This window comes from Lucilia cuprina, chromosome 3 (genome assembly GCF_022045245.1).
Source record: "Lucilia cuprina isolate Lc7/37 chromosome 3, ASM2204524v1, whole genome shotgun sequence".
Taxonomy (NCBI): domain Eukaryota; kingdom Metazoa; phylum Arthropoda; class Insecta; order Diptera; family Calliphoridae; genus Lucilia; species Lucilia cuprina.
This window is the reverse complement of record NC_060951.1, coordinates 55,640,643-55,660,962: the sequence shown is the minus strand read 5'-3', so window position 1 is coordinate 55,660,962 and position 20,320 is coordinate 55,640,643. Positions and strand designations below refer to the sequence as shown.

At 29.5% G+C, this 20,320-nt stretch overlaps 1 protein-coding gene across 4 annotated transcripts in view; it reads left to right on the top strand.

Annotated features, from left to right (window-relative positions):
• LOC111683804 (glutamate receptor-interacting protein 1) overlaps positions 1–12,722 on the top strand; it is a 55,817-nt gene extending 43,095 nt beyond the window's left edge. For all 4 annotated transcript variants that reach the window (XM_046947454.1, XM_046947453.1, XM_046947452.1 and 1 more), the window contains 8 exons: positions 1,024–1,236; positions 1,836–2,026; positions 2,744–3,036; positions 3,096–3,259; positions 10,120–11,305; positions 11,369–11,571; positions 11,633–12,090; positions 12,156–12,722. In XM_046947454.1, the coding sequence (XP_046803410.1) occupies positions 1,024–1,236; positions 1,836–2,026; positions 2,744–3,036; positions 3,096–3,259; positions 10,120–11,305; positions 11,369–11,571; positions 11,633–12,090; positions 12,156–12,257 (2,810 nt within the window). In that variant the 3' untranslated portion in view covers positions 12,258–12,722. The remainder of the gene's footprint in view (positions 1–1,023; positions 1,237–1,835; positions 2,027–2,743; positions 3,037–3,095; positions 3,260–10,119; positions 11,306–11,368; positions 11,572–11,632; positions 12,091–12,155) is intronic.
• Positions 12,723–20,320: the final 7,598 nt, after the last annotated feature.

Below are 20,320 nucleotides of genomic sequence, written 5' to 3'. Positions count from 1 at the left end.
ATAAGTCAATTTTGACATTGAAGTCATTTTTTGAAGGCGAGTTTGTATGGAGGTTGCGGTCAAATGAGGACCGTTCTTTACGAAAATCTGCAGTGTCATTTAGACATTTATAAAACTAAGTTTTGTCACTTGACTTACTAGAACATTTAACATATTTATGAGCTTAAATGTCCTATTCCGGGGGTACGGTTGTATGGGGACTAGGCGACATAGCTAAATCGAATCAGAATGTGATTCGGACACGTAACACTATTGTGGTGTAGGATATAAAAAAATATCTAAATTCTTGAGATCTTCTAAATTACATCCAGTTCTGGATGTTATGGTGACATCATTAGTTTTAAGGTTGTTCTTTGATTTTCTCAAACTTAATGTATATGAAATGAAAGATCTTACAAATAGCTTTCTTTTAAGATATATACATATTTAGGAAGCGATTATTATCCTGTCATAATTCTCGGTAACATATTATTGACAAACGGACATAGCTTAAATAAAATGTATAGAAATTATGTAGGGAAACTTTTAAAAGACTTATATTTATTTCTTAAACTATAAAAAATATTTGTGTATTTTTTTGCTTGGGGCCAGTGACAAAACAAATTTTGGACTAGATTCAAAGATTGTTTGTCAAAAAAATTTCAAATGAAAAAAAACCTACATGAAAAATCATCATCTTAATGATGATTTATATAAAAAAATTTATAAATTTCAAAATAAAAAGACAAACGGAAGTTGAATGTAGAAATAAAAAAATTAAAAGAAAAATTGGCAACACTTTGTGAAAAAAAATTTTCATTGAGGAAAATTATTTCTACAACAGGAAATAAATTTTGTTTGAAATTTAAGATATTTTCATAAATAAATAATATATGTTTAAGAAAAGAAAACATTTGCTGTTTATCTTTAAACAATTTAGTCAGTTAGTAATTTATACTTTGGACACGTTTTTAACAAAAGACTAATTTTTATTGTTATTAATTTGTTTTTATTTTATTTTTGTTTTTGCTTTTTCAAATTTAGAACGCAACGACCTTTCATATCCACCTGTTATAGCAACGTTAAGTCCATTGGGTCATGCTGCTGATTTTCTAGCGCCAGGAGATCGTCTTCATCAAATAGATGGCATCTCAACAATTGGGTTAACAAATCAACACATTATGAGCATGCTGTGCGGCGGTGGCACAGCAGATGGTCCTGCTATTGTTGAAATTGAATATTCCCTGCCTGAATACAGTGAGTATTTTATTGAAAAGTAGACAAAAAAATTATAAAATTGCTAAAGTAAATGGTAGAATTATATTACGAGGGTTGTGTGAGAAGGTCATAATATTAAATAAAAACATGTTTATAACTTATGTTAAACATTGATATAAACATTTGTTTATATAAATTTGGTTTCTTTTAGCAACATGTTGCTGAAGCATAAACCAAAATAAATTATCAGAAAATATGTTTTAATTTAAATAAAAATGTTTATAAACTTGATATAAACATTTGTTTATATACATTGTTTCTCTTAGCAACAAGTTACTTAAGCATATACTAAATAAAATTACCAAAAAAAATATGTTTTCTTCATTTGAAATTATATGTTGAAATATTCCATTTACATTTTTCTAACACTTACATTTGTCAATAAATATTTTTATACTCAAAATTGTTGTTTTTTTCTATTTTCTTTTCATGTCATGTCTTCTCCCTGTCGATTATTGAATATTAAAAATGTAATACAATCAACCCCCATGTTCATCATTGAAAACGCGTGTTTGTTGTCCTCGTCTTTCAACACTTTTTAATGCATTTTCCAAAAAAACGAAAACACATTTTTATAGTTTCCCAAAATAGTCTTTGTGTAACATCGAAATTGGCTCAAATAACTGTGGAACGTGAGAGTGGTTGTCTGGGTCTTACATTGCGCGGTGGTGCTGATTATCCTTTGATTGTAACACATGTTCGGCCTCATGGTCCTGTCTATAAAACGGGTCGAATAAAACCGGGTGATCGTTTGCTGAGAGTGGATAATGTAAGTTGGTTGTTTTGATACTTGTTGAGTGTGGTACTAATCTGATTTGCAAGGTTTTATAATAATATATCCTGCGATATAATAGAAACTTTGTTTTATATATTTTTAATTAAATTTTTCAATTTCAATATTTTTTAGTTATATATATTTTCTAATTTAAGAAATTCCAAATTCCGAGCGTAAACTGTTAAGATAAAAGCAAACTTATCAAAAATCCATAAAGGTCTTTCAAATACCTTTCTTTTGATATATATATTGCTTATCATTACTGAATCGTATGAGAGGTGTGTCCAAAAATATAAGAAATGCTTAGGATTTTGGAGACTTTAGAAAAAGAAATTCAGAAAAGATCCGGTGATAATTTATGGATTTCGTAAGCGAAAATATTTTTAAAATTAAGATTTCAATCGCTTTTAAATATCGTAAGTTTATTGTCAACAATCTTATAAGTGTATCGGAATTGAGAAAGTTCTTATAAATTGAGAAATATTTCTTATAAATTCGGTTAAGCGAGATCCAAAATGAATCTGAGGTGCATGCAAAAGATATTATAATCGTCTTTCTTAACTTTCTGTGATAATCAGCCCATTATATAACTTTAAGTTCTAGTTTCTTAACAATTTCCTTTAAATCCTGAAAATATGAAAAGTACCTTCTTGAACCTAAATAATTTAAAATTTACTATTTTTATAAAAATTTTACTTCTCTTAACTCTAGGTCTCCCTAATTGGCAAAACTTTGGCAGAGGCCCAACAGATAATAAAAAATGGTGGCCATATATCGGGCTATACAAATCTAACAATTGAATACGATGTTTCCGTAGTGCAAAGTGTGGAATTTTCTATGGGTCCCTTATTAATAGAAATTGAAAGACCCATGAATGATAAATTGGGTTTGGTACTATGTAATTATACATCAGCAGCTGGTCTGACTGATCATACAAAAATCGATGAAGTAACACAAGCGGGAGTATATATAGCAAGTATTTTACCAGCCAGTATAGCAGATAGGTAAGTAAACAAAAGTCAAATAAAATCAAAATTTTAACAAATAATTAATCTCTTCCCAGATGCGGAGCTTTAACCGTTGGCGATCAAGTACTTTCCATAGATGATATTAACATAGAGAATTCTACTTACACTCCCGATGAGGTAATGACAATATTGGATACCAGTTCGGGTCGAGGTTATACACAAATGCAAATAATGCCCGCACATGCTTTGGCCAGAAGAGGTGGGTACCAGCTAATAAACTAACTAATAAAGTTTATTTTTTTTAACTTGGACAATTAAATGTAGAAAACATGATAATATTATGTTAAGAACAAAACCATAAAACTCATCATACATACTAATATACACAACATAATAAAGTTGTTTTTCATGCAAATGTGGAAAAGGGAAAAAAACATATAAATTTGTTGCGTCTCCATAGTTTGCACATGAAAAGCGAAATGAAAAATTGGTTTCGTGACAGGAACATACATGTCTTTTTCGAAGTTTAACATGGCGCCAAATGTGTAGGAAAAACAAAACATCACGACAGCAAAACATAAAGAAAATTACAAAGTTTTCTTTAAAAGAAATTATAAATTAAAAATATTTTAGAAAATTTTAAGATATTTAATTTGAATAATTTTAATTATTCTCAATACATTTTCTCTTAACTTATCTACAGTTTAAAACATATTTCTTATTTATTTGCCTAATGATTTTTGCATGTTGCTCCACATAAATTTTGCCATCAACGCCTTAGTATCAGTGCTCCCCGATCGCAACCATTACAAGTTTCTCATTGTGAATCAAGGCTGTGAACACACGCATATTTATATTCTTATACTAAATGTCCACAACAACAATAATAAATTCAAAATATGACAACCTCATTATCATTAAGAAATTGTAGCAGAGTGGCAGTGGCAGACAGTCAGCCAGCCAACCAGTAGCAATAATCATCAATATCAATTCTCAATCTCAGATCTTTGAAATGTATGAAGAAATAATACATATGTTGAAAATAATTATGAAAAAAATACACTTAAAGAAATTAATACAAATGTTGAAAATAATTATGAAAAAAATACACTTAAAGAAATTAGCGGTGCCTTTACAGACACTATAGTCTTTTTAGACACAGTTTTCTGTAAAAAGTGTTGTTTCTATAGAAAAATGTTGTCTTTTCAGACACAGTTTTCTATAGAAAAGTGTTGTCTTTTTAGACACAGTTTTCTATAGAAAAGTGTTGTCTTTTTGGACACAGTTTTCTATAGAAAAGTGTTGTGTTTTTAGACACAGTTTTCTATAGAAAAGTGTTGTCTTTTTAGACACAGTTTTCTATAGAAAAGTGTTGTCTTTTTAGACACAGTTTTCTATAGAAAAGTGTTGTCTTTTTAGACACACTTTTCTATAGAAAAGTGTTGTCTTTTTAGACACACTTTTCTATAGAAAAGTGTTGTCTTTTTAGACACACTTTTCTATAGAAAAGTGTTGTCTTTTTAGACACAGTTTTCTATAGAAAAGTGTTGTCTTTTTAGACACAGTTTTCTATAGAAAAGTGTTGTCTTTTTAGACACAGTTTTCTATAGAAAAGTGTTGTCTTTTTAGACACAGTTTTCTATAGAAAAGTGTTGTCTTTTTAGACACAGTTTTCTATAGAAAAGTGTTGTCTTTTTAGACACAGTTTTCTATAGAAAAGTGTTGTCTTTTTAGACACAGTTTTCTATAGAAATTTGTCTTTTTAGACACAGTTTTCTATAGAAAAGTGTTGTCTTTTTAGACACAGTTTTCTATAGAAAAGTGTTGTCTTTTTAGACACAGTTTTCTATAGAAAAGTGTTGACTTTTTAGACACAGTTTTCTATAGAAAAGTGTTGTCTTTTTAGACACAGTTTTCTATAGAAAAGTGTAGTCTTTTTAGACAAAGTTTTCTATAGAAAAGTGTTGTCTTTTTAGACACAGTTTTCTATAGAAAAGTGTTGTCTTTTTAGACACAGTTTTCTATAGAAAAGTGTTGTCTTTTTAGACACAGTTTTCTATAGAAAAGTGTTGTCTTTTTACACACAGTTTTCTATAGAAAAGTGTTGTCTTTTTACACACAGTTTTCTATAGAAAAGTGTTGTCTTTTTACACACAGTTTTCTATAGAAAAGTGTTGTCTTTTTACACACAGTTTTCAATAGAAAAGTGTTGTCTTTTTACACACAGTTTTCTATAGAAAAGTGTTGTCTTTTTACACACAGTTTTCTATAGAATAGTGTTGTCTTTTTACACACAGTTTTCTATAGAAAAGTACTGTCTTTTACACACAGTTTTCTATAGAAAAGTGTTGTCTTTTTACACACAATTTTCTATAGAAAAGTGTTGTCTTTTTAGACGCAGTTTTCTACAGAAAAGTATTGTCTGCTTAAACACAGTTTTCTATAGAAAAGTGTTGTCTTTTTACACACAGTTTTCTATAGAAAAGTGTTGTCTTTTTAGACACAGTTTTCTATAGAAAAGTGTTGTCTTTTTAGACACAGTTTTCTATAGAAAAGTGTTGTCTTTTTAGACACAGTTTTCTATAGAAAAGTGTTGTCTTTTCAGATACAGTTTTCTATAAGAAAGTGTTGTCTTTTTAGACACAGTTTTCTACAGAAAAGTATTGTCTGCTTAGACACAGTTTTCTGCTTAGACACAGTTTTCTATAATTTTGTCTGCTTAAACACAGTTTTCTATAGAAAATTGTTGTCATTATAGACACAATTTTCTATAGAAAATTGTTGTCATTATAGACACAGTTTTCTATAGAAAATTGTTGTCATTATAGACACAGTTTTCTATAGAAAATTGTTGTCATTATAGACACAGTTTCTATAGAAGAGTGTTGTCATTATAGACACAGTTTCTATAGAAGAGTGTTGTCTTTTTAGACTCAGTTTTCTATAGAAAAGTTTTGTACTATAAAAAAGAGTTGTCTTTTTCGACTCAGTTCACTATAGAAAAGTATTGTCTTTTTAGACACAGTTTTCTATAGAAAAGTATTGTCTTTTTAGACACAGTTTTCTATAGAAAAGTAGTGTCTTTTTAGACACAGTTTTCTATAGAAAAGTATTGCCTTTTTAGACACAGTTTTCTATAGAAAAGTATTGCCTTTTTAGGCACAGTTTTCGTCTGTTCATTCAAAGTTTTTTTAAAGGAAATTAAAATTGTAGTTTCTACAGATAAAGTTTTCTATAAAAGGGACGTCGTGTCATCTTTAAGTTAATTAGTTTCCCCGAGGTCCTCTTAATGATTTATTTCTAGAAATTGCTTTCTTGTTTCCCTAAATTAAGAATTCAGTTCGTTTATTTAAGTGTATTCTAATGATCTTTGTTCATATTGATTTGAAAACAAAAACAAAAATCAAATAACACACAGATAAAACAAAAACTTCTGTAAGCATGTGACTTGTGTCAATATGATTTTGGTGACATTTTTAGATCGTAAACAGACATAAAAAATAAATCCCAAAAAAAGGGGAAAACGAAGCATATTCTATAAGTTGACTAAATTCACTTGTAGGTAGCACAACTAAAACTAAAATGAATAAAAGATCTTTTTGAATAAAAGAAAAAAAGAGTTCAAATCGTAAACGTGAAATCCCAGAGAAAAATATGTTCTTACTTACTGCTCCGCTGGCATTATGAAGCGTAACATAAATTCTTGTTGAAATCGGCGTCATTCAGGCATAGTAATAATACGACTCGTACATTTTCTTATTTTTATGATTTGTCTTCGCTTTGTACACTTTGAGTATGTATGTGTTTTTTAAGAGATCATTTTCTTTCATAATATTCAAATTTATTAAATTATGATTTTTTGTAATATAAATAAAAGAACTTTAAAAAAATGCCGCAAAGGGAAGTTAATACATATAGCTTAAGTTGACTCCTATAAGAGCGGCTAAAAAAAGTATTACGTTGAAAGGGGGCGTAGAGGTTATAAGTGTGTCGCTACTAATTTGAAAATTACATATATTTTAATATTCTTATTATTACTTTATAATAAAATAAAGCACAGATAAGTCGAAATAGTAATTAAAGTGTAATTTATAATAAAAAATAGATAAAACTACAAAAGGAAGCAGGTGTTTCAAGAACTGTGGAGTATTTTAGGGTTGAAGATCTAGGAATTTCAAAAGAGTTTTATTGAAATATAACATTAAACATGATCATACTAGTATGATCACTTGTACAGTATCTTGTTTATAGACACATCCTTTTCTTAATGCAGACCGTTTTTTTAGAAGTGTTTTCTTTAGAGAGTTTTCTATAGAAAAGTGTTTTCTTTATGAAGACAGTTTTCTATAAAAAAGATTCTTCGTAATGGAGACAGTTTTTTATAGAAAAGTGTCTTCTTTATGGAGACAGTTTTCTACAGAAAAGTGTTTTTATTTATGGATACAGTTTTCTATAGAAAAGTGTCTTTTTTATGGAGACAGTTTTTTATAGAAAAGTGTCTTCTTTATGGAGACAGTTTTCTATAGAAAAGTGTCTTCTTTATGGAGACAGTTTTCTATAGAAAAGTGTCTTCTTTATGGAGACAGTTTTCTATAGAAAAGTGTCTTCTTTATGGAAACAGTTTTCTATAGAAATGTGTCTTCTTTATGGTGACAGTTTTCTATAGAAAAGTGTCTTCTTTATGGAGACAGTTTTCTATAGAAAAGTGTCTTCTTTATGGAGACAGTTTTCTATAGAAAAGTGTCTTCTTTATGGAGACAGTTTTCTATAGAAAAGTGTCTTCTTTATGGAGACAGTTTTCTATAGAAAAGTGTCTTCTTTATGGAGACAGTTTTCTATAGAAGTGTCTTCTTTATGGAGACAGTTTTCTATAGAAAAGTGTCTTCTTTATGGAGACAGTTTTCTATAGAAAAGTGTCTTCTTTATGGAGACAGTTTTCTATAGAAAAGTGTCTTCTTTATGGAGACAGTTTTCTGTAGAAAAGTGTCTTCTTTATGGAGACAGTTTTCTATAGAAAAGTGTCTTCTTTATGGAGACAGTTTTCTATAGAAAAGTGTCTTCTTTATGGAGACAGTTTTCTATAGAAAAGTGTCTTCTTTATGGAGACAGTTTTCTATAGAAAAGTGTCTTCTTTATGGAGACAGTTTTCTGTAGAAAAGTGTCTTCTTTATGGAGACAGTTTTCTATAGAAAAGTGTCTTCTTTATGGAGACAGTTTTCTATAGAAAAGTGTCTTCTTTATTGAGAAAGTTTTCTATAGGAAAGTGTCTTCTTTATTGAGACAGTTTTCTATAGAAAAGTGTCTTCTTTATTGAGACAGTTTTCTATAAAAAAGTGTCTTCTTTATTGAGAAAGTTTTCTATAGGAAAGTGTCTTCTTTATTGAGACAGTTTTCTGTAGCAAAGTGTCTTCTTTATTGAGACAGTTTTCTATAAAAAAGTGTCTTCTTTATTGAGACAGTTTTCTATAGAAAAGTGTCTTCTTTATTGAGACAGTTTTCTATAGAAAAGTGTCTTCTTTATGGATATATTTTACTATAGAAAAGTGTCTTCTTTATGGATTTTTGTAGAAAAGTGATTCTTTATTGAGACAGTTTTCTATAGAAAAGTTTCTTCGTTGTGGGAACAGTTTCCTATAGACAAGTGTATTTTTATAGAGAAAGTTTTCTAAAATAATGTGAACTCTTTATGGGTACAGTATTCTTTAGTGTCTTCTTAATGGAGACAGTTTTTTTATAGAAGAGGATCTTCTTTAAGGAGACTGTTTTCTATAGAAAAGTGTATTCTTTATGAAGACAGTTGCCAATAGAAAAGTATTTACTTCATGAAAAACTAATTCTTTATTGAGACAGATTTCTGTATAAAAAGGTATTATTTAAGAATATAGTTGTCAATAGAAAGTTCATAGATTTTTATAGAAAAGCGATTCTTTATGAAAAGAAATTTCTATAGAATAGTGTCTTCGTTATGGAGACAGAGTCCTATAGAAAATTTTATTTTTATGGAGGCAGTTTTCTAAAATAAAGGAGTTTTTACGAATAAAGTTTTTATAGAAAAGTGTCTTTTTTGCGGATCCAATTTTTTATAGAAAAGTTTCTTCTTTGCTGGCGGTGTTCTATAGAAAAATCTATTCTTAATGAAAACAGTTTTCTTTAGATAAGTGATTTCTTCACGGCGACAGTTTTTTATAAAAAAGTCACATCTTTTTTAGGGGACAGTATTCTAGAGAATGGTTTCTTCTTTTTGGAGAGAGTTTTCAAGTCTTTACAAAGAAAACACTTTTCCTTAAAAAAAGTTTTTCTTTATGGCGACTATTTTCTATAGAAAAGTGTCTTCTTTATGAAGAAACCGTTTTCTAAGAAGTAGCATTTCCTTCATAAGTTTTCGTTTGATTTTTATAGACAAATTATAACACAATGACATGATAAATTAGATCAAAAAAATTGTATTTAAAAATAAACTCAGATCATAAAAACAAATCGAACTTGTAATTGTAATCTGGAAATTCTAAAAAATAATGACATTTACAAATTTGAAAATAACAAAAACTATAGAATAGCGATCACGACTGTCAATGTCAAATCACAAAGAATTTCCAATGAATCTATAAAAATTTAGAAAAAAAAAGATATGAAGTGTCAACATAAAGAAATTAAAATTGAAAATATTTCAAAAGTATAACAGAATAATAAAAGAAGAAATATTTTAAAGTTTTAGAAAAATAAGAAGTATTTATTTATTAGCTGACACAGTGTTACTACGAACAAATGTGTACAGCTTTTCTAATTTTGCCCATTTCCTACATTGTATGGAGTAGCTGAGGAAAAGCCCTTTTGAATAATCATAAATTATGCCCGGCATAATGGGAAAACAATAATCGGGGGGGATTGAAACAAAAAAAAAAGCTACAATATTTTATTTGGTAGCACTAGAGAATTCAAATTCAAATGCAGAGGGGGGAGTGAAAACTATAAATAAATTTTGATTTCTAATTGAGGGCTCTTCCGTTTTCTAGTTTCTTCTTTAATGTTTTTTGTGTTTTTTGCTATCTGTTAAGTATTTTACGTTTAGGAAAGAAGTATGTTTTTCATCTATATTGCTTTTTTTAATTTTGTTTACAGGTCACAACACTTTAAACAGTCCCAAATATGGTTTCAACACTTTAGAATCGCGCAAATCACGTCAGAGACAACGTTTCGTACGCAAAAGTTCTCTGCCTTTAGAATCGGCTAATGCAGCCGCCTCTACTAGTGCAGCAAGTGCTGCGGGTAGTAGCGGTAGTGTTAGTGGTCCCAGTGGTGGCAGCAGCAGTGTAAGTGGCAGTAGTTTAGGTGCCGCCAGCAATAGCACAACATCCGGTTTACATCATTCTACCAGCATGGGCATTTGCCGTGCTGAAACATTTCCGGTTTTATTAGACTGCAGCATGGGCAGTGGTTTGATATTGGGTCCACAAACACCCTGTGGTCGGGCTGTTACAATTTCCAAAATTTTACCCGATTCTGTGGCAGATCGTTGTGGTTGTATACAAAAAGGTGATCGCATAGTGGCCATAAATAAAATGTATAATCTGGAGCAGCAAACTATGCGTCAGCTGTTGGGTGATATGGGTTCAAGACCTCCTCATGCCCCTGCCAATTGGTTGGAATTGGAAATAGAATTTGATATGCCCGATACGGTGGTGCCTTCTAGTGGTGTGTTTAATGTTAAAGTATTACGTGCTGGGAAGGCTGGTTTGGGTTTAAGTGTAAATGGCTCTAGTCATGGAGGTTTTGTTATAGCCGATGTTAAACCCGGTAGTCCAGCTCATCGCACCGGTTCTTTACGTACTGGCGATATTCTTCTAGCCGTAGACAATCATCCTGTGCAGCACTTTAATGTAGATTCTTTACTAAAGGAAGGTTCTATGGGGGATTTCTCCACATTGACAGTGAAAAGGGTTATGTTACCCGATTTTCTGTTTGATGCCCAACAAAAAGTACCCAATCATATATACAGCAATTGTCCTAGTAGTCCCACTACCGAACATGATCTATATAGTAGTGCCTATGTGGCGAAATATAATGATTGCATGTCCATAAAATCGTCAACACCACAACCTGAATATTTTCGTGGGCCCACTTTGGATGATAGCACTTTGAATTCTGTGCAAATAAGACATCATTTAGCGGCACCCAATTGGACTAGTACCGGCACTATGGGCCGTTCATTCCATAATCAGAATACACAAAGTTTGACCACAGAACTGCCGGATGATGAAGTACATTATAATGAATTTGGTGGTTACGATTTGGATAGATATGCCAGGTAAGTTGTTAAACAAATTTAATAGATTTAATTAAATTTTAATTGATTTGTTTGAAATTGCAGTGTTGATTGCACTACCTTACCACCACCAATGGAAAATAAAGTTTACGGTTCGGCTGCCAGTTCGAGTAGTAAAAGTAGTGGCACTAGTTTACATCAGATTATATTCACCGTACGTTTAGAACCCAAAGGCGGGTTACTGGGCATAACTCTGGCCGGCAGTGAGGATATATCTAAGGCAATTACCATAAGTGGTATAGTGGAAGGTAGGTTTAGAATTAATTCTAAATAAAATAGAAATTAATTTTACATCTCTTTGGTCCACAGGTGGTATAGCTCATAAAAACGGACAAATCCAAGTGGGTGATCAACTTTTAGCCATTAATGCCGATTCCATACAGGGTATGCCCTTATCGCATGCCACCAATTTATTACAGAATTTAGGTGATATAGTAGATTTGAAAATTCTACGATCACATGATGTACAAAATAATTATGGTTCTGCTACTGAGAGCAACAATTTGCCACAACCCCAAGCTATTTATGCTAAAGTTCAGAGAAGACCCCGCAGTCCCTCGGCCAATACCGATAATGGTTCGGCAAGTGGCAAGGGAGAAAAGCCGCGGGTTTTTCATGTTACTTTATATAAAGATAAGGTATATGATGATTATGGATTTTCGGTATCCGATGGTCTCTATGAAAGAGGAGTTTTTATAAATCGTATCAGATCGGGTGGTCCCGCGGATAAGTGTGGCCTTTTAAAGCCTTTTGATAGAATAATGCAGGTAGGTGGTAGCGCTTTAAAGAAACTTCAGAAAAAAATCTATAATATTTATTATTTCTTCTATAGGTTAATGAAATTAAAACCCAAGATTTTGACTGTTGTCTCACTGTGCCCTTAATAGCTGCAGCTGGAGATAAAATCGAAATGATTATACAACGTACAGAATAGTATAAGACCTCAGTGAAATACTAAGAAACCCAATTGCTTTAGCAATATGTGCCTTTTTGTGGAAAACTATTCATATAAAAATTTACAAATCTGTTCATAAATGATTATTAAAATAACAGCTGTTTACTTTTTGTGTCCAATCGGTTCTGACTGGGAGTTTAATAAACAAACAACGACCAAGTATTGTCTATATTAAACATGCCACTGCTACAATAGCAACAACTAAGCACTTTTCCTTACGATTTTTAAAATTTACTTAAATTCGCAGTTCAATAAACAACAACCAAGTAATGTCTATGCAGCAACTTTAAACATGTAGCAACAACTAAGCACTTTTCCTTATGATTTTTAAAATTTGCTTAAATTTAATAATCGTTTATGAATATACGATCTGGAAATGATCAAAACTAAGTTATTTTCTAACCAAATATACAATTTTAAATTATATTTTTATACAGTTTACGAGAAAAAAATGCCAAAAACCAAATAAGTAATCAAAAATAATAATATAAATTACTTAAAATTATTGTAAACTAAAATTAAGCAAAAATTAGTTTTTAATTAGTTTTTTAAGTTGTAACAAAAAAAAAAAAAAAAAAAAACAAATATCCTAAATCCAAATTAATCATGCCATAGTTTTTCAAAAAAATAAAATAGAAATGGAATTAACTTTCCAAACTACTAATAATTATAAAACAAAAATCTCTTTTTTAATAAGTTTTTAATTATAATAATGACAATAATATTTGAAAAAAGTCTTAATTTGTATGTATAATTTTGAGCTGAATTCTTAAAAGTGCTTTTTTGTCTTAAAGGATTTAAGTATCTATTGCCTTCTTTTAATTAAAAAATTACTTTTTTTCTATAAATTTAAGTTTTAATTATATTGTATATCTTAATTTTTTTCTATATAAATATAAAAGTATTTTAAGTAATTTTGATAGTTATATGAATATAATATTTTACGGTCTGGCCGATATTTTTTTTTGGAATCATAAATCCTTTTATACACTCTAAAGGATTAAATAAGAAAAAAAAAAATAAATGTGTTCTTGCTTTAAATATTTTATGTGAAATAAAAAGAAACTTTAGTTTAGAACAAAAAAATTGGAATTTTGATATAAATAAAAAAATATTTCAGAATTATTTAAAAAATTTCCTAAATTATTTAAAAAACTTGTAAATCTTTCTATAATTTTTTAAATGGAATAAGCCCTGTCTACTTGTTCATATACCTATTTTCTAATCATTTCATAACATTAGACTATAGTCTTCAATCTGATCTTATATTAGAAAAATCATTTTATAATATAATGATAACTTTCCAGCAAACAAAGAAGAGAAAAGGAAGTAGAATTTACTCCATGGAAGTACTGAAAAAGACCGGAAGAAGTGATGATTTTAACACAGAACTTCTAAAGAAGAGAAAAAGAAGTAGAATTTAATCCGTGGTTGTACTGAAAAAGGCCTGAAGAAGTAATGATTTTAACACAGGTTTGTCATAGAAGGGATGTTCTTTATTTTATTCCAAATTCACTACATCTGAAGTCATTCTCAGGAAGTAATTTTTATGTTATTTTTTTGGTAGTTATTAGGAAGTCAAATTGTAGTATTATAGTATACAATTAACTTGAAACGCATTTATCAATCAACTTACTTTTGAAGTGGTGATAAATGTTATTCTTTTGGAAATACTTTGTTAAACTTTTACTGGGTTATTTAGTCAATTTGTTTAACATATCTTGGAGAGTTTGAGAAATAGATTCTGTTTTCTGAAGTCAACTGATTAGTTCCTGTAAATCAATCATAATTAGCTGCATAAATATTGTCTCATGTTGAAAATTGAATCTTTTTTGAATTATCGGGACTACTCACGATTCGTTTCATGATATTATTGTATGGTTGCTTAAGAATTAGTATTGGTTCAAACTTTCCTAGCAAAAATAAACGAAGAACTTCCAAAAAATAACATTTTTTCACCACTTCAAAAGTAGTGCTAAGTGAATTGTTTCACCTTCTGTGATGTTTATTGACTTCTAAAGAAGCTAAAAGAATATATTTTTTTTATTGAAGGTATATTTTTCACCGCTTCAAAAGCAGTACTAATTGAATTGTTTTACCTATTGTAGAAGTGATGGTAATTGACTTCCAAAGAAGCGAAAAGAATCCAATTCTTTTTTTATTTGAAGGTATATTTTTTGTACAGACATTTTTTGAATAAAACTAACTTTATTTTGGTGTTAATTGATAAATGTGTGTAATTTATTTATTTATTTTTATTACATTTGGGTAAAATTGGTTGTATTCTACAATTTCACTTCCTAATGACTTCCAAAAAAAGAGCATAAAAATTACTTCCTGAGAATGACTTCACATGTAGTGAATTTGGAATTAAAAACAAAGGACATCCCTTATATTACAAGCCCGTGTTAAAATCACCACATCTATAGGTCTTTATCAGTACTTGCAAGAAGTAAATTCTACTTCTTTTTCGCTTCTTTGAAAGTTCATTCGTCCAAGGTTTTGTGCATTTAATATCAGACAATAGCGAAAGTTGTGGATACTATCGGTAGTTTTAGTATCTCCAGCGGTAAAGCAATATGAATGCTTGCCGGTAGCAATAGCACAATATTCTGTTTGAATCAATTGACCATTGTTGTAAAAAAATTTCTGATTATTTTTCGGTCCACAGATACCCTGTAGTCGGTCTACCACAATTTTTCCAAATTTTACTTGATTCTAAAAGATATTGTTGTGGTTCCATACAAATAAGTTATTTTCATACTTGATATTAAAAAATATTTGTTGTGGTTCTATAAAATAAGAATAGTCGCATACTAACTTGGAATTCTCTTAGAGATTATTTAGTTTCAAAATATAATGGACCCTCCTTAAATTATACCAATCGCTTCATGAGCACTTTCTGATTTCATTAAGTAATGTCCGTCTGTCCATATGCCACAATTTGCTAAATTTTATTTGATTCTAATAGATGGTTCCACACAAATAAGTGTTCAGATAGTATCTACAAATATAATCTAAACTTTAGCATGGAATTCACTTCCCACTGGGCCCTCCTTAAATTATAATAATCGGTTCAGAATTTTTGGTTTTGGGGAGGTAAACGTTTATTAAAGTTAGGATTTATTTATGCTGATTTAACCTGATTTTAAAAAATTTAATTTATTAATAAAAACTCTATTAAACTTTGAAAAATTAAATTTTATATTTAATTTATAAAAAAAAATATTCTTTTGGTCATATTTGAAGCTCTTAGATATCTCAAAGAATGAAGAAGATATAAGAGAAATTAAACCTTTATTTAGAAGACAACAGATTAACTTCAGACGACAAGATTTCTCATATATTTATGACCAAATACCGTCTCTTTAGACTTCATGACACGATATCGAGGAAGTCTGATTCAGCGACGATTAATCTATTAAAATGAATATTTTGTGCTGAGGTTTTAGACATTTTTTCAAAATTTTGTTAGCCTTAATTAGCAATAGCCATCGTTTTATATCAAAAGTTTTAATCCGATCGATATACATATATATATTTCATTGAGAAACCCTGAATCTATTAAATTACTTTAATACTCTTTTAAAACATTTTATCAGATAAAGAGTTTTTTCATGAATGAAAGCAAACGGAAGGTGATAGTGAAAAAATCATAATTAAATTTTACACGATCCCAATTTTAAAACCAGTTTAAAGAGCATTGTACAGCTAAATTTCTTTCTCGTTTTTAAATAAAATGCTCTGATGCATTTCACATTCCAATTTATTAATTAAATATTGGTCTTCTAATCTAAATATTATTAACGTATACATCATTAAATGACTTTGATAATTATTTTATTAGCCCCATTATGCGGCAAAAGCCAAGAAACTGTTAATTCATTTTTAAACAATTTAAACACAAATTTCAAACAAAAAAAGAGATTATCATCTATCTATCTTATAAAATAATTATATAGTTAATTATGTCAAGTTTCTTTTTTTCTCAGCCCTTTTTAAAAGTTCAAACTTTTTAATATTTACAAAAAAAAATCTATTAAAATATTTTAAATTTTATTTATAATTTTTATTTTTACTTAAAATGTCTGGTTTAATGTAAAATTTGAAAATTATCTTTGGCTTAAATCTAATGCGCACGCCGCTTTTGTTACTTTTTTGTTTGTTTTTTGGTGAATATTACTTTTCTTATATTTTACGGTGTTTTTCAAATTTTGTTGTTTTTCTTCTTTAATTATTATATTTTTTAAACACTTCGATGTACAGTGAGGGAAATAATTTTAGGGACATTTAAAAACTATAAAGATTTTTAATAAGAAATTACATTTCTGGATGTAGAAGATATTTTTTCACATACTTAATATGTGGCACTGCAATACAATTTCCAATATCTATCTATCTATCTATCTATCTATCTATCTATCTATCTATCTATCTATCTATCTATCTATCTATCTATCTATCTATCTATCTATCTATCTATCTATCTATCTATCTATCTATCTATCTATCTATCTATCTATCTATCTATCTATCTATCTATCTATCTATCTATCTATCTATCTATCTATCTATCTATCTATCTATCTATCTATCTATCTATCTATCTATCTATCTATCTATCTATCTATCTATCTATCTATCTATCTATCTATCTAACTATCTAACTATCTTACCAAAGAACATCCCTTCCCTTGATTAGGGATATAAGATTGAATTTTTATAAGTTTTATATCTAAACTCGATAAATGCTTAAAACTGTCGGAAATTTCTTATTTTCCCTTTTGGATCTATAACTATTTCCATTACTATAAACCACACTTAAATAATATGTTATGAAACAAAGTCCACCATGTGTTTTTGTTCGTGTTTTTTATTGGGGAAATTAAGTGACATATGTCTGACCCATAAAGATGAATGGATGTTACTGCTGAAGAAATACTTCAATGGTATTCTATATTTAAAATGATTAATAAAGATTTATAATGGTGTGTGTGTATATATATTATTTTGGACTTGATGCGAAAAATAAGAAACAGGATTAATCTGTCTATTGACGTCAATTGCAGCGTAGTTAGTGGTAAATAGAGAAGAAAGGTGATCTAGGATCAAGACTAATTGAGCGTACTTATCTCTAGCTTGATTGGTTTAAGGGGATTGCGAGGGGGTCTGAACAACTGCCAGTTATAGTATATATGGTGGACTTGTTTTGAAAAACAAAAAAAAAACTATTTTTATGAAATAATACTTGAGCTTAAATAAGTAGTTTTTTTTTTCAATTGAATTGTATTTTATAATTCTATATTAAGTTGCTACATCTGTTTGGTTGTAATAAGGTTTGACTTAGTAATTGGACTTTAGTTTGAGTTTTTTTCAATCTTATCAATATTTTTTGTATGAGAAAGTAATTTTTATTTGAATTTTTTTTAAAACAAAAGTCTAAAGTCTAATTTACTAAATTTGATTTAAATGAGTATTTGCCTTGTTACTAAATAATTTGTAAAAATTTTGGTATTTTCAATGTTATTATTTGTTGGTCTTTAAAGATTTCCTTATTATATTCAATAATTTGATTTTTTTATATTTTTAATAACGTCTTCTTTTTGATTTATTTGTTATTTTCATACCTTTTTGACATTTTTAAGAAGATTTTTCGTAAACAATTTTTTTGATAACCTTGCTTGTTTTTACAATTATTTTTACAGTGTGTAAACAAATGATGTCATTGTAAGAAAAACATGTAAACAATATAAGTTTTTTCTTTGGTAAATAATTAGATGGTGTTTTAGAATGGAAAGTTTTTGGTTTGGAAGTGTTTTTTTGAAACCCTGAGAAAATTTTCACTTAAGAGTTTTCCTTAATGCTATTTGGAACTAGTTCTTATAAAACTTAATTGATTCAAATGTCAGTTTTCGTGCTAAAAGTCACGATAATATTTCTGTCAATATAGGGGTGTTACCGGTACATCAGGTCAGCAGGGATCTCAAACTAGTTGAACATGTCTTGCACTGACTATTGTTAAGGTCCCGTTGGAGTGAAAGAATGCTTAAAGAAAGTGTTGGTTGTAGATCTTAAGTATACTAGGTCCAAGCCTTTCGATGCTGTTATGGTCTTAACAGATATCATATCTATTATGTGAATGCGACCATTTGCGAGAAAGGCGTTCAATTTTTTGGGCTTACAACCGTTCTCTCTTTTAGTTATGTAATTGTCATAGTTGGGCTGCGTGACTATCGAGGCAATATTCCTGTTCCAGTGGAAGAATTATATTTTATATATTTTATTTTAACATTAATAGTTTTCTATAATATCGTGGAGAGTTAACCAGGGATCATAATGACATATTTTGGACTATTGAATATATCTCAAGATGATGTAGTTGAACAAGAGAAGTCAACTCAATATTGTAGTAACAAGAGGAATGCATCAAAGTTTACTTAGCCGTCATTTCGTAAGGGGATTAGATAACTCGATTACTTGAGAAAAGTACCTAATCTGACTAAATCGCGCCTTCTTTGCAAGTCACAAGTGGCCGGAGGTAAGTCGTCGATATCTCACACAATGAACCCGAACACTAACTGTATTAGTTGTCATTACCTAAGTGTTGAATATAATCAAGTCTTTTTAAAGGGATTTGCATAATGTTTGAAACTTAAGTGGTTTAAAATCGAATCAGAATATTTCTGATTGCAACGGGAAAGTACTATTTGATTTTTTTTTGTAGAATTCCCCTCTTAGGCCAGATTACAAATCAATTATGCCTATCCCGTGGTAGATTCCTACGCTTTATGATATTGATAAGTTGACTCATCAAATATTCCTTTTTATCATACAAAATTTAAATTCTATGACATTAAAGTTTCTCGCAGTGCACATCAAAAATATGTACATTAAGAAAAATGCGCAAGCACGTCAATGCAGCAAATGAACTTTTCCGTTTTATTTTTGCAGTTATGCGCAAAAACAAGAAAAAACAAAAAGTGATTAAAAAAACATAAACAACTGAAAAACACTATTGCATTAAGTACAAGCCCAGCAGTGAGTCCACAAAAAAACAAAATCCAAGATCATACGCATTCAATAGAAACTAAACAATCGCAAAAAAATAAAACAAAACTGAAGCACTTTACGATCAGTTGAAAGCCGGCAAAATTCTCATAATTCATGTGTAGAAAAAAATAACAATAAGACGAAATACCGATCAGCAACCAGTGGCCACTCATGACGACGATCCCCAATGATACTCATATCAGTAGAAAAAATACAAATATAAAGTGAGCAACACGAGTGCAGTAAAATACTTTTTGCAAGTGAGTAAGTAACAAAAGGGGTTACCAGGTTGGTTAATCTTGAGGACTGTAGAGGATTTCGAAAATTTCGATTAAGGATTGGAAAATATTAATAAGAGTCTAGCCTATAGTCTAGTTTATAGTCTAGTCTTTAGTCAAGTCTATAGTCCAATCTATAGTCTAGTCTATATTCTAGTCTATAGTCTAGTCCATAGTCTAGTCTATAGTCTAGTCCATAGTCTAGTCTATAGTCTAGTCTATAGTCTAGTCTATAGTCTAGTCTATAGTCTAGTCTATAGTCTAGTCTATAGTCTAGTCTATAGTCTAGTCTATAGTCTAGTCTATAGTCTAGTCTATAGTCTAGTCTATAGTCTAGTCTATAGTCTAGTCTATAGTCTAGTCTATAGTCTAGTCTATAGTCTAGTCTAGCCTATAGTCTATAGTCTAGTCTATAGTCTAGTCTAGCCTATAGTCTAGTTTATAATCTAGTTTATAGACTAGTCTATAGTCTAGTCTACTCTTTAGTTATGCCTATAGTCAAGTTTTTAATAACGATTTTTTCAATAATCGACTTAAGGTAAAAGTTCATACTAGATTTGGTTAATACATTTCCTTGGAACAATACCCGATCTATGGCAACCTTAAACAGTACCATTATTAAAGAAAACAAGAAATAATAAACATCACAACCAAGACGATTGTTCATCATAATCAGTTTTAATACAAATATGAATTAAACAAAAAATCAACCAA